The sequence below is a fragment of the Hibiscus syriacus genome, unplaced genomic scaffold (genome assembly GCF_006381635.1).
Source record: "Hibiscus syriacus cultivar Baekdansim isolate YM2019G1 unplaced genomic scaffold, ASM638163v2 tig00112989_pilon, whole genome shotgun sequence".
NCBI classification, from domain to species: Eukaryota; Viridiplantae; Streptophyta; class Magnoliopsida; order Malvales; family Malvaceae; genus Hibiscus; species Hibiscus syriacus.
In genome coordinates this window covers 366,085-384,857 of record NW_024063433.1, presented here as the reverse complement: position 1 = coordinate 384,857, position 18,773 = coordinate 366,085, and the positions used below count along the sequence as shown (strand labels likewise).

Sequence of the window (18,773 nt, the reverse complement as noted above, 5' to 3'; positions counted from 1 at the left end):
TTGTGTATAAGGAATAAATAAAGGAATAGTGGAATAAGAAATGAAAGGGATTGAATTAAGGATAGATATGATAAAGGTTATATGGAAGTGTAGATGATAATTTTGATATCGAAGTAAGAAAATGTGCAAGGTGATGTGAAAAGATTCTTTAAAGTGTATGTTGAATCGTATTTAAAGAGATTTAAGGTCGTGTTCTTGGTTAAATGATGATGGAAAACGAATTTGGTTATTATAAGGTAGTTAGAGATGGATTTATGATGTTGAGTGATGAAAATGAATGTTACTGACTATATAATGAGTGACATTATATGGATTTTAGAAAGGTCAAAGGAAAATGCAGAATCGAATGAGATAAAAGATATAAATGAATTGAGGTTATGGTTACTGTGTATATGATAAGTGACAGTAGATAAATGTATAAAGGAAATAGACAATTGAAGAAATAAAGGAATGCATCGATGCACTGTAGAATGTATCAATGCACTTCAAGTGGAAATTAAAATAGACATTTCTTCTGGTCTAAGAAATGATAGATTAGAATATATCAATTGGATAATGATATGTATCAATGTATGATATAGATATCGAGCACGAACAAGTTCCGGAACGATTATCAAGTTAAGATTTGATCGAAAGAAAGGAAATCATAAAAGTGGATTGGAACTTAGTGAGGCCCAGGTGAGTGCATATTATTTAGTATGATGTTTAATGGGAAATAAGACTTGCGACAAGTCTATTTCCAATAGTAAAATGCATGAATTCCTAGATAGAAGTATGTTTTTGCTATGGTTCATATGTGTGCATGAGTCGATGTGGTGACATATTATTGATATGTTGCATGATTATATGTGTTAACATGCTTTTGTATGTAATGATATAAGAAGTATGTGCTATGTGATGTATATATATGAACATATGTGAAACTGAACTATGTGATTGCATGAGAAATATGAGCCATATGACATGATATATGTGAACATGGGAAAACAAAATAAGATATGAACTATGTGATAATATGAAAAGAAGCTATGTGACTACATGTATATGTGAAAGAAGCTATGAGCTTATATGACATATGATATGAAAGTGAATATGTGGAATGATATAAGTGAAAATGCCCATGATATATGATACGAGAGCTATAGGTATAGTTGGCATGCCAAGGTCGAGGGTCTACACGGTCCTTCGGGATATACAGTGATCCTTCAGGATATTTCATAGTGGTCCTTCGGAACAAAATTTCATAGCCCCTACTGGGACCCCTTACGAACTGTGGTGACAGCATAGTGCACAACCTCAATAGACTCACATATCTACATTCTCACAGTACATGGGCTAATAAGAGATACATTGAATACAATGTATGTCTATATATATATATATATATGTTTTGTGATATGAATATATGATATGATATGTGTGTGTTAATGATTATTGTATGTTATAAGATATATGATATGACTAATAGATCATATAAACAAGAGAATATAAATATGAATGGTAATATATGATAATGATAGGAAAGAAGATAATATTTCATGTGTGGATTTGATATTGAATGGTATAGTTTGGGCTATGATGTGATAGCAGTAATATTCATGCATGATTACAAGTTAGTTTACATTATTAATTTATGGCCTCACTAAGTCATAGACTTAGCGTGTAAGTGATTTACACGTAGGTTTCAAGAAGAGTGAAGAGCAATGTGGAACAAGACAAGTCAGTTCTCCTTACTGAAAGTCAAATCAGAAGAGAGGTGAATAATATGTATTTTAATATATAAAGTTCTAGTTGGCATGTATTCAAAGAATAGGTATAAGCTCTGAATAGTTTGTAAACGTTTTGAATAAGTTAAATGTTATAAAAGTTTTTAAATTACTCACTATTTATACAAGTAAATGTTTTGAAAAAGTCAATGTGACACCTCGGACTCGTATTCGGTTTTTAATACGGGTTGGGGTGTTACATACAACATACATCATGGTGCAGTTTGGTATCACACGTGTGTCACAAGACTCACACCCTTCTTGTCTACGATATATGTACTTTGGATGATATTTTGGTCACAATCGCATTAGGAATGTACATCTAGTGACCTCATACCAGTACCTTGGGTGAGATTGGATCACCTATGCATCGAGAACGTACATTCGACTAGCCTACTCCTTTATTGTAAAGAATGAGTCTAGGTCAAAAAATTATTATAGTCATCTGACTAGCATAATTTCAGTACCTCGACACGACTCTTAAGGTATTTGAATTACTCAATAAATACATCCATCTTACATAACTGACGATCTTCACACACAAGTAACTCAAGTATCATAGTCGTTTTCCCGAGCTCAAATAAAGACATAAATCTTAAGGAATCTCACCTCATAAGATTCTTATGATTAATACACATAAACATTATTTATCACACTTTTCTTATCGAGTCTTCATTACCAAGTTCTCCCCTTACAACTAAACGACCCACACTTATCATTAACCAACCTATTATTAGTCATTCGTATTTGTTCAAATGTCATTATTCTTTCCGCTATTAATCAATTACAATATTATGGGCTCCTCACTCGAGTCTTACATTATTATTCAATCATTTTGTAACTCAAACTCTTACCAATATAAATTATTTCATTTACTTAGACCCATAAGAGCAAATCATTAATTTTAGCCTTCTAAGGACATTTTAATGATTTCTCACACTCTAAAGTTAGATGTTTGATCTCAACCGCTATAAACTCCTCACTCTCGAGTCTATTTGACATATCAAAGTCCACTAATCAATTAACATTATTGATATCAATACTTTTACATGAGTATCAATATTAGTCCAAGTGTATGATACTTCCACTAAGTATCAATATCAGAAATAATCCTGAAATCTACCAAAATTACCCTTAATATTGATATCATACATGTAGTATCAATACTATACTAAGGAGTATCGATACTATATTGAGTATTGGTACCAAATTAAGTTTTAAGTTGCCAAAAAAAACACCTCTTTATAATTATCAAGGGAGTAGTATCGATACTATCCTACGGAGTATCGATGCTATTCTTGAAAAAATACTAGATTTTACCTCTATTCATCTAGTATCGATACATAACCTATAAATTATTGTTTTTCTTGGGAAACACCCTTAAACTCACCCCCAAACATTTTTTTTAGTCCTAAATTTATTAAAGCTTATGAAAGTTAGAGGTCATTATATATATTTTTTACACGAATTTAACGTCTAAAATATCTACAACAAATCATCAAGCACCCAATTCCACATGCTTCACCACGTCATACAAGCAAGCAAAATCTATAAATGACATACAAGTAGTAAGGAAGAGTTACAATGTGTTACCTCAATCTCCAAATAACCCAAATACATTTCTAGATTATTAAAGAATCAACATTTCCTTTACCTTGCTCTTAGGGTTTTGCACCACTCACAAATTTAAAGCTCTCAAGAGTTTCTAGCACCAAAATGATCATAGCTTGCTTAACAACAACCATTTAGCAAGAAATTCATATAAATCATGGGAGAAAGCTCTTGGAGCTTAAATCTTCCCAAAAACCTCAAAATGAACTCTTAGCCACCATTAAACAAAATAGTGAATTTATTTTGGAGCTTATAATTCAAGGATCAAGAATTTAATTTAAATTTTCGGATGAATGAAGGAGACGAAGAAATATGCAAACTTTACTACCTCTCTTGTTTGAAAAAAATAAAAGAAATAAGAAAAAGGAAAAAGAAAGGAAGAAGAAGTTTTTGAGAAGAGATAGATAGAGGTGGTATACCAAGACACCAAAAGTAACACCCAAATAGCTATAATCCTGCTCATCATCCATATTATTTCTTAATGAGAAAATTACACTCTAGGTCCTTCCGCTTTCATCTCAAGTTCAAAATCCTTTTTTTGTCTTCAATTGGATCATTCCTTAACCGATTGAGCTTAAGTTCAAGTCATAGATCTTTATTTCACAATGAATCAATTCAATTAATCCACAGGTCAATGTTTGAATATTGACTCAAAGATCAATTCGTTACAAAATGTATTTTGTGCCGGATAGTGGCACATGAAATATTGTTTAAAAATTCAATGAATGTGGTAGACAGTTAAAAATATTTAGAGATAAATTGAATAAAATATTGTTTAGATACCAAACTATCATTTAACCCAATAAAACCACAATGAGAAAACGGTAAACAATCCAATTACCAAAAGTTAATAGCCTACTTAAAACAGATATCCAAAACCGACCCAATTTGAAATGGGTTAACACATAAATTCAGTTCTTTCTTTGCAGATCCGCCATTGCCGACGTACTTACGAAGCTAAGATGCAGGTAAACCGATTCTTGTGGAATCATCATCGATGGAATAAAATGGCACTTGTAGTTTCAACTAAAGCCTTATTCACTCAGAGTACTACTACTAACCGATGAGTACGGTAATGAGCTTTGGAGACGGAAGTCAAGGGGCGTTGGGTCTACCCGATTCAGTGACGGGTTCCAGAGGCGACGCTTACGAGCCCACCGGGTCCTCGGCCTCCCTTCCGATATCACCAGCGTCAGCGCCGGTCATTATCACTCGCTCGCTATTGATTCCCGCGGTGGACTGTGGGCTTGGGGCCGCAACCATGAATCCCAGCTGGGTCGTGATCCACTTGCCCAAGGTCAGTTCAACAAAGTGATAATTTTCTCATTTACCCAAATTTTAATTTGGTGGGAGCTGATTCATTTTATTCCTAGTTGCTTGTTTATCATGTTAAAACTTGATTTACATTGTTAGAAGGAACTAAAATTCAATTTAATTCTCCCGGGTGTGCGATGTTTTGAAATGTTGATTGAATAACTTCACCCAGAAGGCAGATTTTTGATCCTGGGTTTTCTTATGAAGAAGGGGTCTGCTTGTTTGGCTTATTTATATGTGACAATGCAAGTGTGATTTTTTATGAACATTGAATCCAACTACTAATTTAATTCGAAATGGTTAACTCTTGATTGATTTTGATTGTGAGCAGAGACTCATGGAATGATCCAAAGAGAGTGGAAGGGTTGGATCATGTGAATGTTTGTGCTGCTTTTGCTTCCGGTGTTGTTTCTTCTGCCATCGGCAGTGATGGTTCAGTGTGGGTATGGGGAAAGTCTAAGCGAGGACAGCTCGGTCTTGGAAAGGGTATCGTGGAGGCCTTCACACCTCGAAGGGTCGAAGCACTTGCCAGAGAAAAGATATGCAAGGTGGCTCCTAAATTCTTAAGGTAGATTAATTTAGCCCCTATGCTTGACTTTGAGATTGAGCACTTATGTCATCCTATTAGAAGGAAATTCCATGGTTGCATTTTCTTTGACAGGTTTCATTTGGTTGGGGCATGCTCTTGCACAGACAGAGGATGGAAATTGTTTGGTTGGGGTTATTTAGCTGATGGTAGAATCGGAAATGTTGGGGAATCTCTGGAGGCGTCTCTGCTGGACTCAAATGCTAATATATCGATGAATGACAAACCGTTTTCAGGTTCAGGATTGGATGTTGCTGAGCAAATGGTTTTGGAAGGAATGGATAAAGAGAAAGACATGCCAATCAGTTGGGAACCACAATTAGTCGAAGAACTGCAAGGGGTTGAAGTTAAAGACATTGTTTGCGGGCTTGATCATTCCTTGGTCCTTTGCCGTAAGTAAAAGTTTGTGTAGATTACACAATTAAACATATGGGGTTGTTGGCATGCATCTTTGTTAATCTTGAGTGTCGAATTTCAGGTAATGGCACCTTATTGAGCTCTGGAAGCAATGTATACGGTCAGCTGGGGAGAGCCAAACTGGATCTGGGATTCTTACCTGTTTATCTAACTGCTCATCCCGTGTCAATATCATCTGGTCTTGGTCATTCTCTGGCAATTTGTGAGGTTTTATCATCAGATGTCGTTGGTGGAATGAGCATTTTCTCATGGGGGTGGAACCAATGTTCACAATTAGGTAGAGAAGGACCGGAGAATCTCCCGTTGATGATCGAGGGATGGGAAGGGGAATCACCTATATCAGTTTCGGGAGGACGGGTACACTCTACTGCTGTGACGTCCAATGGAGAGGTGTGGGTTTGGGGATGCGGTAAGAATGGGCGGCTCGGGTTAGGAAGTTCCAGCGACGAAGTTGAGCCAACCCTGCTTGATTGTTTGGGAGATTTCAAAGTTGTACAAGCAGTGTCAGGTTTTGATCATAACCTGATCTTGGTAGATGAATGACGTTACAAGCATTGTTAGGTTATTTACTGAAGTGTTATTTATTATGATGGCTAGGCTTGTGTTGAATTAAAGTTATTCATATATTTATGTCCAATATGTATCAGACATCTCAAGAGAAAAAAATGAAGAGTGATAACAATGATTTATATGTTTAAATTTTTATTTGGATGTAAATGGAGAGCTTATTATTTAATTTTGTATTGTTAAGAGTAAATGTAATTAGTTTTTTCTTATGAAAAAATGTTGAATCTTAAAATAAAAGTTGTCATTTATTTCTTCAACAGGCTGTTATGTTTTATATTTAAAAGATGGAGCAACTATTAATCCTTCACCTCTAAAATACAAAAATAAGATTAGGATACAAATTACCCTTCAAAAACGAAACTGTTGGTATTTAATTTTATGAGCATTCAAAATATTTGTTACTTAATATAGTAAATTTGATATTATAATATTATTTTTTGTATTTAAGATGTGAAAGATTAATAGCTGCTCCAATTTTTTTAAAATCAGTAAGATATAAAAAGAATATAATAATTATTATTATTTATTTTGAGAAAAAGAAATAAATTGGTTAATTAGTTGTATTTATTAATATGGGTTAAGATCTATTTACACAATGTAAAATTCTTTTAGTTTTACACAGATTTAGGTAATTGGATCAACGAAAATAATTAATTGAGATTAACTCCTTTTTTCTAGTAAATATCTTTTTATTCTTTATTGTTAATCCCAATCATATATTTTCACTTATCCAATGATTATTTAATAAATAAATTAACTAATTATTTCTTTTCAAATAATTATTTAAATTATAAATAAATAAAATTTCTTTTTCTTTTTTAAATAATTATCATTTATTTAAAAAAAATATCTTAAGTAATTCTATTTATTTCAATCACCTTGTGTGTAGCACTTTTTGGTAATAATTACATTTTTAATAATAAAATTATATATTATTTGAATTTAAATTAGTACTAGGGATGTCAACGGGATGAATTTCGTGTGCAATAATTTCATTTCACACTTAATTAGACATTAATGTATTTAGATTTTACGAACGATGAGATAAAGATAAAGAAAAAAAATTAGACTCACTGTGGGTGGTTAATCAATAGAGTATGACTTTATATACATTTCATTTTAATTTAAAATGATGATAACTAAAATAATGTCACATATATAGCGAGAGTTCGAATGATAGATATTTGATATTTTTATTAAAAAATTAATTTATGTTAATACATATAAATATATTATATTAAGTGAATTATAAGATAAGTATAACAAAAATCGAATGAGTATTAGAATTTATATAAATGATGGGACAGAAATAATTTTAATTTTATAAATTATTAAACAAAAATAATTTTCAATTTTATACTTAAAATATATCACATAATAAGTACAGGGTAAATTTCATTAGATATCACAAAATTTTAATTTTGTCAATTAAAACACTAAACTTTGATTTTACATTCAACTATATTACTCCCTCGTTAAGTCATTAACAGGATTATAACATGGCTAACAATTGCTGATGTGGTATGTCTCACCATAACGACGTCGTTTGGGTGCGATGGTTCTGATGCCTAAATCGATGTCGTTTAGACACTAAACTTTAGGGGTGTATTGATTGTTCCATTGAACTTTTAAACAATTTTCTTTTTTACCACAGTATTTTTAGATAGTTGTTGGCAGTCAATTGTTACCCGTCACCGATCATCTTTTGTAGCAAAATCATTACCAAAATGTTTATATTTGACTTCACATTCTTCTCATATGATTAGTTTTCCATGGAACCTACTCAAAATCAATGAAATTAAACACAAAAAATCTATTTTTAGATGTTTGAAGACTTTATTAGATTTACGGGATTTTGGGTGTTTGTTAAAAAATCTGAACGGTGAAAAGCATTATTTCGAGAAGATGAACAATATACCTCAAAATTAGCCTCATCGGTCGGTATTGAAAGAGATCAGAGCATTAATACATTGAACTTTCAAATAGATTTTTTGTCGATTTTAAGTGAATTTCATGAAAAATCAATCATAGGAGAAGAAAGAGAAGTGAAATACAAAAGCTTTGGTACCAATCTTGTTGCGATTATTATCGATGAACGACAATGCTTGATTGATGGTGGTGGCCAGAAAGTATAGTGGTAAAAAAGAAAACTATTTAAAAGTTCGGTGACAAAATCAATACACCTCAAATGTTTAATTTCTAATACAACGTCATTTTAAGCATTAGAACAACTACACCAAAACAACATCGTTTTGGTGTGACATTTCATGTCAACAACCGTTAATCAAGTCATTATCTCGTAAGTGACTTAACGATGAAGTGGAATAATTGAATATAAAACTAAAGTTTAGTTCTATAAATGACAGTTAAAAGTTCAATGATATAAATGAGTCAACGAACAAAATTAAGTGATATCTGACATAATTTACCCTAAAATAAAATTCGAGAGAGATAAGTGTGAAGGAACATCCACCATACCTAATTGACATCTCTAACTAATACTACTTAATATTATCTTTACATGTTCTTAAATATTTTCTAATAAAATAAATGATTGAATTTGAAATTAAAATATAAAATAAAAGAATATAATAAATATTGAGGTAATTTTGTTGTACGACAATCTAATATAAGATTAAGAAAAGACGTAACCTAAAATGTTAAACTTTATTTTAACATTTCTCGTTGAGCACAACCTAAAATGTTAATCTTTTTAACATTTTAACAACCTAAAATGTTAATCTTTTAACATTTCCGAAAATGTTAAAAGTTAACATTTTAAATTGTGTTCAACCGAAAATATTAAAATAAAATTTAACATTTTTAGTTGTGTCTTTCTTTAACCTTATATTAGGTTATCACTAGTGATGCAAAAAGTCGGATTTAAATCCGATCCAGATCGGATAAAAATTGATCCGATTTTTTCACCTAGTCAAAAAATCGGATTTAAAAAAAACCGATTCGGATTCTAACCGGTTTGGAGGGCCGGATGGTGTAACCGGTTTCGGTTTGAAAAAAAATGTTAAAAAAACTGATTTTTAATCCGGTAAAAAAACCAGTCGTCCAATTTTATCCCAAACCGGTTATATTAACAGTTAATTTTTAAACCTCAAACCGGTTTTTTCAGATAAAAACCCATTTTTTTATCATGTTTTTTTCAAACCGGTTTTTAATCCGATAAAAAAACCGATCGTCCAATTTCTTCCCAAACCAGTTATACTATCCGATTTTAAAATATCCGATCTAATTTTAAAAAAACTGATTTTTTCCAAATCCGATTATTCGATTTTGCGCATCGGATATTTTTTGCGCAAAATCGAATAATCGAATTTTTTATGCACCTCTAGTTATCGCTACTTATATATTCCTAAATATAAACTTTTTAACTTTTTCTATTTCTTCTGTTCTGTTAGGCATAAGGGTGTAAACGAGCCGAGTCGAACTCGAATATCTCTCCTTTTATAATAAACTCAACGATTCTCTCTCTATTCACTTCCGATGCGGGATTGTTTTCAATTCACAACTCTACAACTTTCTCCTCACCTTCTTCCCCTGTTTTTTTCATGTCAAAAAGCCTTCTTTTTCACACATTTTCCCACCACCCAAACACTCCTAGAGCCAAGAAAAAAAAGCCCAAATCCATAAACACAAACAAAAATGTCAGATGATGAAGCAGAGGAAGAGTACTTGTTCAAAATAGTGATAATAGGACTGTAAGGGGTTGTTGAGAAAGTGGGAATGATTTTCTGGAAAACGGAGTCGTACAAATGTGTATACAAAGATGTAAGCACGTCAGAACCGAAGTGTCTTTACTGTTAGGGCTAAAAGAACTAATAATGCATATCTAACCGTATGCAATGGCACATGGATCCCAACTCTACTGAATTTGTGCTCTTTTGGTATTGAAGCATCGTGATATGTTTCCTGATTCGTTGTCCCATTACTTTTTGATGATACTGGCAAATGATGCGGGCTGACAAGAGCAACTTTAAGCTTGTGCTCTTCAATATTCCTTTCACTGTCCTTGACAAACTATCAAACGAAAAGATGAGCGGAAGGAAACTTATTATTATCAAATAAAGCACAAGCAAAGCACAAGCAGAGCATAAAATCACTTACTGTGGCAGATGTAATGTCCGCGTCAATTGTTCCAACAGGGACAGTTGTGCTTTGGATTAAGAACTTATCTCTGCATATCATATCAGGTGGAGCTTCGAACTAAGCTTGCATGGTAACTAAATAAAAAATAATAAAAGAGGGTGAGAACATATAATATGGCACAGGGAGTAAAAAAGTAAGGATAAAGAAAACGAATGAGAAATTTCAGTACTATCTTTCATTTACAAGATTCATCATTAGTTTTGATTCACTTGTTCTGCCACTGATTAGGCATCACAATGGCAGATTGTTCTAAATATCAAAATTGTTGTCAGCCAAGCATTTAACTTTTGTTTGCTCAATATATTTGCATTCACAATAAATTTATCATGAATTATCAGATAGGATAGAAACCATCTAATAGCCAACTACAGAGACATGCACTACATTTGAAGCACCTAAACTACTACAAAAGTTTCTCTTATCGGCTTATCCCAATCCTTGCACTTTCCTAGACGGCAATGGTGATAATGATCAGTACTTAAGCTTACCATGTTAATCCCCTGTATCATAGTAGTACAACAGGTTGAGAATGGTGGTTCTAATCTTTCAATCCAGACAACTTTATTTTAACTGCTTATTTCTTATTGATCATAGCTTTTATCTGCAATGATTGCTTTTGCTTCTAACTCAAACATTTCTTCATCCTTTTTTTCAAGTGGCCTAGTTTTTAAATTGAACTGAAAACTGTTCAATAATTAACTGGAAAAGAAATATCTGGCAAGAAAATAACAAATCACTCTTTTCCTGACAGCTAGTCATGTTCTTCCTTGTGTGAATGTTTGGCCCATTGTTGGAGGACCTGGAACACTGCTGGTGGAGCCTTTCACGGATATGTTTGTAGCTTTGAAGGAGAAGCAATTACCTGGGGCACCTGTGGCTGCTCGGGCATCGTTGTTATGGGCCCAAATTTATGTCGATCATGATTGGAGGTTTTGGCACTCAAACTCTCCCAAATGATTTCCTCCATATAATTCATAACATTTTTTTCACATTATCATCACATTGTAGTTTTAGTTACTGATCAAGTTTGGAGTTTGTATGAAGTAGTGAGTGAAAGACAGGAAATCCTAATTTCATTTCAGAATATTACAGTGTAGGATCCGAGGATCTTCTGAACTAAGAAGTATACATGAAGAAGTATACATGTGTTTCTTATTTCTTGAAACTGAGTTCAATTTGGGAGCTTTGATTCCAAAGTTAGTATATTTAGCTTAAATTAGTCATCACATTTAGATTTATCTTAATTTAGTCCTTGTTTAGGATTGTTTTCTTTAATTAGTTGTGTATATTTATTTTGCATGTTGATATGTTTATGTATAAGTATGCGATTGATTTATTTAGGAGTCACATAACATTATTTTCCATAATTTGTATGTTACCTTCATGTGCATAACTTAACTCCTATCATATAATCGGATTTAGGGTTTATGGTTTATGGTTTAAGGTTTATGATTTAGAGTTTAAGGTTTAGATATTAATTAGTCGATTTAGTATCGATTTATGAGGTAAGTATGATTTAGGGTTTATAATTTATGATTTAGGTTTTATTGTTTATGATTTAGAGTTTAGAACTCATTGCAAAGACATTAATTAAATTTTGAGGGTAGTTGTATTATAGAATTTTTTTCATATATTTTTAAAATTTTATAATTATCAATAGTTTATTTTTATATATTTTTAATAATGTAATTTTAAAAAATCTAAAATTATAATATAATATTTTTTCGAGCTGCTCACGAGCTTTTCGAGTCGAATATCGAGTAGCTCGTTAAGAACTCGAGTCGAGCTCGATTCGGGTTCATTCGATCCGAGTATTTATCGAGCCTTGACCGAATCAATCTCGAGTAGTTTACAATCTGTCTCGTCTCATTTACAGCCCTAGTTAGGTGGGCTGTGGGTTGAATGATAATTAGGAAATTTAAGGAAACGATGCGTTTTGGTAAGGAGTTGATCGAATAAAATTAACGAAACGCTTTTGAACCAAAAGTCAGCCTTAAATTACCAGCCGCGTCGCAATCGCGAATCAAGTTCCGGAATCTGCAATCCGCCATCCTTACGCGGCGGTGCAAAGGAAAAGAGAGGAGAAGAGGATGTTGGAAGACCCTACATCCACCGCACCCGATGCCGCCCCCATAATCAAACGCTACGCTCCTCCTAATCAACGGTAACTTGTTAACCCTAAATTGTCACCTTTTCCATTTTCTTTCATGTATACCTCTTCCGTTTCTCTCTCTCTACTTTTCTTTTAAAAAAAATTATGCCTCCCGAATTGCAGAAACCGTTCTCTCGGCCGCCGTAAGTCTGGAGGTCAGCTTCTTCATCAATTATTGATCATTCATTTTTCGGTGATTTATATATATATACATATTTGAAAAAAGGAAAGAAATAATTATTTTAATTTTAATTTTAATTTTAATTGATTTGATAGACTGAGTAATAATTAAATTTTGCAGATTGTTTCATTGGACTAATAATGTTTATGGGAATGATTCAGAGAAGAACCTAGGTGCCGCATCGAGAAACAATAATCTGGACGGAGATGCTGGGAGCAGCGGTATCCTGAATGAAGACCACCATCGTCCTACTTTAATACCTTTAGAAGGCTGTTCTAGAAGCGACGCATCTCGGCTTTTAAGCAATCGTACGATGTCTCTACACACTTACTTTGAATGATTTTTGTGTACTTTTATTAAGAAAACTGCCCTTGTTTCTGAATTCCACCAACATTGGTTATTCCGTTAATCTGTGAAGTTAGAGTTATTGATTTTCTGATCTTTACATTTAGGTGAATTATTCAACTTATGGTTGGAAAGGGTTTCTTTTTCTTTGGTTCCTGGTTAGGGTAGTGGCTTTATTATCAGTTCAGGTAGTGGAGTATTTTGCTGAAGCGTAATTAGTTTTGTGGACGACTTTTCCTGGTTGGTTAAGTGGTGAAGGTTAAAGGGTAGTTGGGGTGGCTCTTAGGTTCAAATCCACTTTCCTCTCTTCTATTGTTTTTGACAAGTGCTAGCTTTGTTAGAATCCATTTATACAATCATGTGACTGATATACATTCATTGTTTATCTCTACAAATGCAGGTTGGGCAGCTGCCTTACATCGCTACCATGATACTTCTATTGATTTGTCTGGTGAGTGGAAGAATAGAAAACTTATAAAATTTTCCATTTTATGGTTTTGATTTGATTGGCTTGGTGATATTTTATATGGAGCAAATATTGTAGCGGTACATTATCTACACGATAAGATTGTTATATGAGGTTCGCAAGCCAATTTGAGATATACTTTTCTGAACTCTCAATGTCAATCACATACTTTAAAACCACAAAGAACACGAGTTGCCTTACTAAAGTTGGATTGTGTTTAACCCTGCAAATCACTCTTCCTTATGTCACCTTTGTTGGTTTCTATTGCACCTCCCCATAGAACTTGAAGAAGTAATTTCTTTACCACTGTAACTGTCTTGGGAATGACATCTTTCCTACTAGATAAAGGTCTTGCACTGTAATGCAAAATCCTATTCTCAGCTTGTAAGGCATACTGTCGAGCATCTTCTAAATTATAGACACAAACTGCCCCTAGTTTCTCTCTAGTACTTTAATCCAAACCTGCAAGATAGCGAGTTAGCTGTTCATTAGTCTCATTCAAACCAACTCTAATGGACAGATTATTAAATTCGGTAGTTTAGTCAGGGATGAAAAAGTACTATTTTATATATGTATATATTAGCTAGGCTTTGATAGAAATATGTAAAAAATGGCCATATAAGGTACTGGAATTATGACATTAAATTAAGATGTACTTCTATTTTATGTTATTAAATTGAACAAATTAATATGTTTTTCTATAATTTTATTTTGAAAAAATATGTGAAACTTTGAAAATTATGTTAAATTGGGTCGGATTCAGATTTCCACTTAAATTTTGGGTTGGGTTTGGGGAGTATAAAATTATATTTAAACTCAAATTGGGTTGTGGTTGGGTTTTATTGCGATCATGTCAGGTCGGCCAAAAACTCGTCCCGTTACCATCCCCAAGTTTAGTGATGACTGACTAGCCATTCAGTTTGAGCAAGTAAAATTTTAGATAAAGTTCCATAGCATAATCTGCTGGCAGAAATTGTTTCTGCATCTTCCCTTTCGTATGTTCCCAACTACTGACTTTTGGCTTTCCTTGACGTGATCAGTGTTCCTCAACTCTCTTCCACCGTTGAAGTGGACCATCTTATAGTTTCAGTTTTACAAATAGAACTTTTTTGGGTTCATCCATTGGTTTCCTGTCCAAATGATCTTCAGCATTTAACTTCCCATGGAAATCATCCACTTGGATCTTCACTCCACCACTCACTTCTAGAGCATGCTACTACTGCTCTTCCATTCCACCCCTTGCTGCAAATTTGCAGGTCTAGCATTATGAAAGCGGTTATATGCCTCCCCAAAGTCTCCATCAGATTCACCTTCAAGACCCCCTTCCTGCTGGTCCAAAGAATCGCGGGCAGTTTTTGGAATATCCATTCGGGTTTCCACATGTTCCTGTCGCTTCAAAGCTTGTTCAACCTGCAACAGTTCAATCATGTGCCTCATCTCGATTCTCAAACAACTCTTTTTGCTGGCGTTGATTTCTTCTTCCACAACTTCTAGTGTGTCCTACCATGGCTTAAAAAGGGTTTCTAATATTCCTTAGGATCTAATTAAGCTATGATTATTTGGAGCAGGAAATCAGCTAAGAAAATTGAAATAAGATGGCAGAAGAAATTGAACAGGGATAAAAGAAGGTCCTGGGATTTTCCAGCAACCTACTTTATTAAAGCTCTCGTAATGATACTCAACAAAAACTGATCCCAATAAAGCCTCGTGTAGAGTATTTTCATAACAGAACTCTTAATAGCAATCCTCTGCTAATAACTTAACACATCAAATAATAATTATAACAATAATAACAGACTTAAACAAAGCTAACATAAAAAACAAACTTGATGCATCAAGAAGGTTGTCAGCTTTTCAACATTATCATTGGAGATGTCAGCACAAACCAGCGATAATTGAGCTATGCTAGTGGATGAATCATCCTTTTTATATAAACTCAGTTGTTAAAACATATGTAAAGGTTCCTCATCCCAGGCATGGGTTATGGTTCTTCTTAAAATAATTTCGACCAACTCCTATCCCATTCTATTTCACTGATTTGAAGATGTTAAAGAAGGCTACCAATGAGTTGAAAGTTGCTCTTTCTCTTAGATTTTATGGTCGCAAGCAGTTCTATGTATGTCTGCCTGTTGTGTAGGGGATTTTGGGAGTGTTATATTAGTCAATATTAGCATTCTTTCTTGTTTTTTATATTTTATTTATTTATTTATTTTTCTGTTACTGTGGTTCTCCTTGTTTCAGAAAGACCAGTTCTGTACTCTGGAAGTAGTGATTCAGCCTGGAGGAATTTCAGACTTCCCCATCAGGTATTCTTCCATCCCCTACTTCCCCACGTCTTCTTCTTGTAAATCTTGCGGCTTCTTTCCTTGTGCATTTATCGTGTTTTTTTCCTCAGATGATGTCCCCAACAAACACTACTGGACCTTCATCTGGTTCACAGATGGATTTCTTAGCCGAACTTCGTCGTGCAATTCGGAATGCCAATACCGACAACTAACTACAGACAAAGTGTGGCGTGTGCGGATGTGGACTTATGAAGTACTTTATGAACTTTGCACTCTAAAGTACCTTTTGTATGTGTTGATTAGTCACTCAAATCAAATGTTTCTTATTTGGGACATGATGTTTTTTACTGTAAAGCATGGTCCAGGGCATCTGCTCCTTGGACATGTAATTTAGATGAAAACATTATGAACTATGTAAGCTATACAATGTTATATTACTTTGGAATTCTCGTTCCTTTTACGAGAACGAGACAATAGTCGGAGAAAGGTATGTTTGTTGTTGAACTTGTATGGTTTTTGGTGAATGTGAATCTCTCTCGTATCAAATGTGAGCTTTTGTTCTTGTAAAACCAAGGTTTTTATCATGTGTGCTTTTAGGGAGAATGACGGCTGAAACGAGTCAGAGTTGTATTGCTATTCCACAAATTAAAGCTGTAATGCCATTCCTAACCATATAGTATTACAGCTTCAGGATTTCAATATAATTAGCTTTTCAAACAGAAATGAATGGGAAAATTTTGTATGCTGATGATCAGTGGACATGGCAATATTTTTTATGGTTATACATCATTCTTTCCAGACAGGAATAATTCCTTGGGCTGCCAAACGCTTTTCAACCCAGAACACCACGTGCCTTGCTGTAATTTTCTTCTCATCAACAAGGAAAGGCTCCACAGTGCTTGCTCCTGAGCCATATGAAGACAAGGAGAATCCTTTTGGACCTATGCAAATAGGAGAAAAATGATCAGATCATTACTTTAGTAGTGGAAATTCTGGTTTTCAATTTGCCCAAATTATAATACCTGTAAGGACTCCATCAGGGAAGAAGGCCCAGAACAAGTAGGGACACCCCTCCTTCAGGAATGAACCTTCCAACTGTGAAGTTTGAAGATATTAATAAACCCCATCAGGTAAATTTCATATGGATTAATTTTTTGGAGCGAAGATAGAGCAGAACGAAACCTTGTTGTCCTGGAAAGTGAGTTCAATTTCAGAGATATCGTCTTGAGTTTCAAGTATTGTTTTCAATGAAGGGATGACATCCTCCAGCATCAACTCCGGCAATGCTTTAGCAGGAGCCTTTGCAGCAGGTTTGGGCTTTTCTGTATCTGCTTTCGGTTCTGCCTTCGCTTCCTCCTTATCACCGCCACTGGCGGCGGCGGCTGATGGTTTTGCTTCTGCAGGAGTGGTTGCGTTTGTTCCAGCAGTGGCTAAATATCATATAAGCAACACATTAAGTTCAGAAGGATTTTCACATGCACGGATAAGAATGGAAAAGCTACCTGTAGGAGTAGAAGATTCTTGAACAGCGGAACAGGCGACACATCCGCGGGAAATAATCGATTTTCCGACCACAACCTGCAGGTAAAAAGGAAGTTAAGAACTCCAAACTTACTGAATAACACTTGCTTAAAGATGGTTGCATGATTGGACTATTGCTGGGAAACTAAGGTATAAAAAAAATCATACAAAATCGAAGCATATAGTAATAAAGTAACCATTGATAATGTGGAAGGCAATGAAGAGGAGGTGAGTCTGGAGCTGGAACTGAGATATGAAGTAGACGATGGAAAGCTTGAGAAGCCAATTGGTCTTGCTCCCAGTATCGCCATTTTCATACTTGAGAAATTTTTATTCTTCTGCTAAATTTTGTTCAGTCATCAAACATTTCTGGATTCTTTTTTTTTCTTCTTAGTTTATTCTGAGGCCGAGGAAAAAACATTGCTGAGCACACAATAGAAGAAGAAAACTGATCAAGAGAAGAGTTTCCTGATCCACAGAAAGTATAGGATAATATACACCACTGCTTTCTCAAAATTTCTTTGTCTGAACGTAGAATATTTCATTTTGTTATAACTGAAATTACAATTTTTTTTAAAAGGAAAATAGAAGCAAACCGGTGGTCCAATAACAATACTAACCCCAAATAATCAAAGAAAAATAAGAAAATAGCATTTTCTTTTTGGCTCTGTCCCTTTTACCATAACTTCCTTATGGGTTTGTAAAATTATCAAATTTATTTTCGCTCTTATCACGTAGGGTGTTTCTTCGCAAAACAAACCTTCGACGCCTCCTATGACTTGAGAGTTTTCCATCATAGTCCTCAGAGTAATAAATCCTTGGAGGACTCCGAGAGCAGTAGTAGACTGATGCACCATCTCCCCAGCCGTCATAGGCTTACGTAGCCTTCTTGACGTGCTGGTAAAACCTTGCAAAAGCTGAATGACAATGTATCAAGTTGTGGAACAGTGGCCACATTGAACTTGCAGTGCCCTGAACTAGTTTGTGGCAGGACTTGGGGTGGCATTGCTAACCCAATGTTTAGAGGAAAGGGACCGGCAATGCTTGAAGACGATTATTCGGCCGCATTCCCTTTGAAACATCAGCAGAAACATGAGGTTGAATCTTGTCCTTGGGAATCAAACTGCTGTATCAATGCCAGTAGCAGCAGCAGCAGCAGCCGATGAGAGGTTTTTCCTGAGACATCGACTCTTCAGCTGTTTCGGAGACTTAAACATTCATCTTGATATCATGGATGTTAATGTGTTGAAACAAAAGCAATGGAATAATGATTTAGGTAAACAGGGGTCTTCATATTGTTGGGGTGATGAAGCCATTCAAGGGGTTTGAATCTGGTTTTTTATATCCATTCAATAGTTGCCTACTCTGATATGTTTTGCCTAAAGCAAAAGAAACACAGTT

At 34.3% G+C, this 18,773-nt stretch overlaps 2 protein-coding genes and 1 pseudogene across 3 annotated transcripts; 2 read left to right on the top strand and 1 right to left on the bottom strand.

The window, feature by feature from the left end:
• The first annotated feature begins 4,257 nt into the window (after nucleotides 1-4,257).
• Nucleotides 4,258-6,314, top strand: LOC120185154 (annotated as a pseudogene).
• A 6,080-nt stretch (nucleotides 6,315-12,394) lies between these two features.
• On the top strand, nucleotides 12,395-16,293 carry LOC120185155. 2 transcript variants are annotated; one of them, XM_039189448.1, is made up of 6 exons: nucleotides 12,395-12,586; nucleotides 12,698-12,729; nucleotides 12,917-13,068; nucleotides 13,501-13,551; nucleotides 15,808-15,872; nucleotides 15,962-16,293. In XM_039189448.1, exons 1-6 carry the CDS (start codon nucleotides 12,513-12,515, stop codon nucleotides 15,963-15,965), a joined length of 378 nt encoding a protein of 125 aa, XP_039045379.1. In that variant the 5' UTR covers nucleotides 12,395-12,512; the 3' UTR covers nucleotides 15,966-16,293. The 2 variants fall into 2 exon arrangements, with proteins under 2 accessions (XP_039045379.1, XP_039045378.1); XM_039189447.1 differs by having other exon boundaries at nucleotides 12,401-12,586; nucleotides 12,917-13,063.
• A 281-nt stretch (nucleotides 16,294-16,574) lies between these two features.
• Nucleotides 16,575-17,850, bottom strand: LOC120185159. Its single transcript, XM_039189451.1, has 5 exons — nucleotides 17,570-17,850; nucleotides 17,354-17,429; nucleotides 17,034-17,281; nucleotides 16,874-16,946; nucleotides 16,575-16,792 (listed from the first exon to the last, which is right to left on the bottom strand). Exons 1-5 carry the CDS (start codon nucleotides 17,687-17,689, stop codon nucleotides 16,638-16,640), a joined length of 672 nt encoding a protein of 223 aa, XP_039045382.1. The 5' UTR covers nucleotides 17,690-17,850; the 3' UTR covers nucleotides 16,575-16,637.
• Nucleotides 17,851-18,773: the final 923 nt, after the last annotated feature.

Excerpts from the sequence above, each read along its gene's own strand:
- LOC120185155 (XM_039189447.1), top strand. The coding sequence starts at position 12,513 with ATGTTGGAAGACCCTACATCCACCGCACCCGATGCCGCCCCCATAATC. Across the intron at positions 12,587-12,697 it reads TACGCTCCTCCTAATCAACG|AAACCGTTCTCTCGGCCGCC; the intron begins GTAACTTGTTAA and ends CCCGAATTGCAG. Across the intron at positions 13,552-15,807 it reads TACTTCTATTGATTTGTCTG|AAAGACCAGTTCTGTACTCT; the intron begins GTGAGTGGAAGA and ends TCCTTGTTTCAG.
- LOC120185159 (XM_039189451.1), bottom strand. The coding sequence starts at position 17,689 with ATGAAAATGGCGATACTGGGAGCAAGACCAATTGGCTTCTCAAGCTTT. Across the intron at positions 16,947-17,033 it reads TCACTTTCCAGGACAACAAG|TTGGAAGGTTCATTCCTGAA; the intron begins GTTTCGTTCTGC and ends CAAACTTCACAG. Across the intron at positions 16,793-16,873 it reads CCCTGATGGAGTCCTTACAG|GTCCAAAAGGATTCTCCTTG; the intron begins GTATTATAATTT and ends CTATTTGCATAG.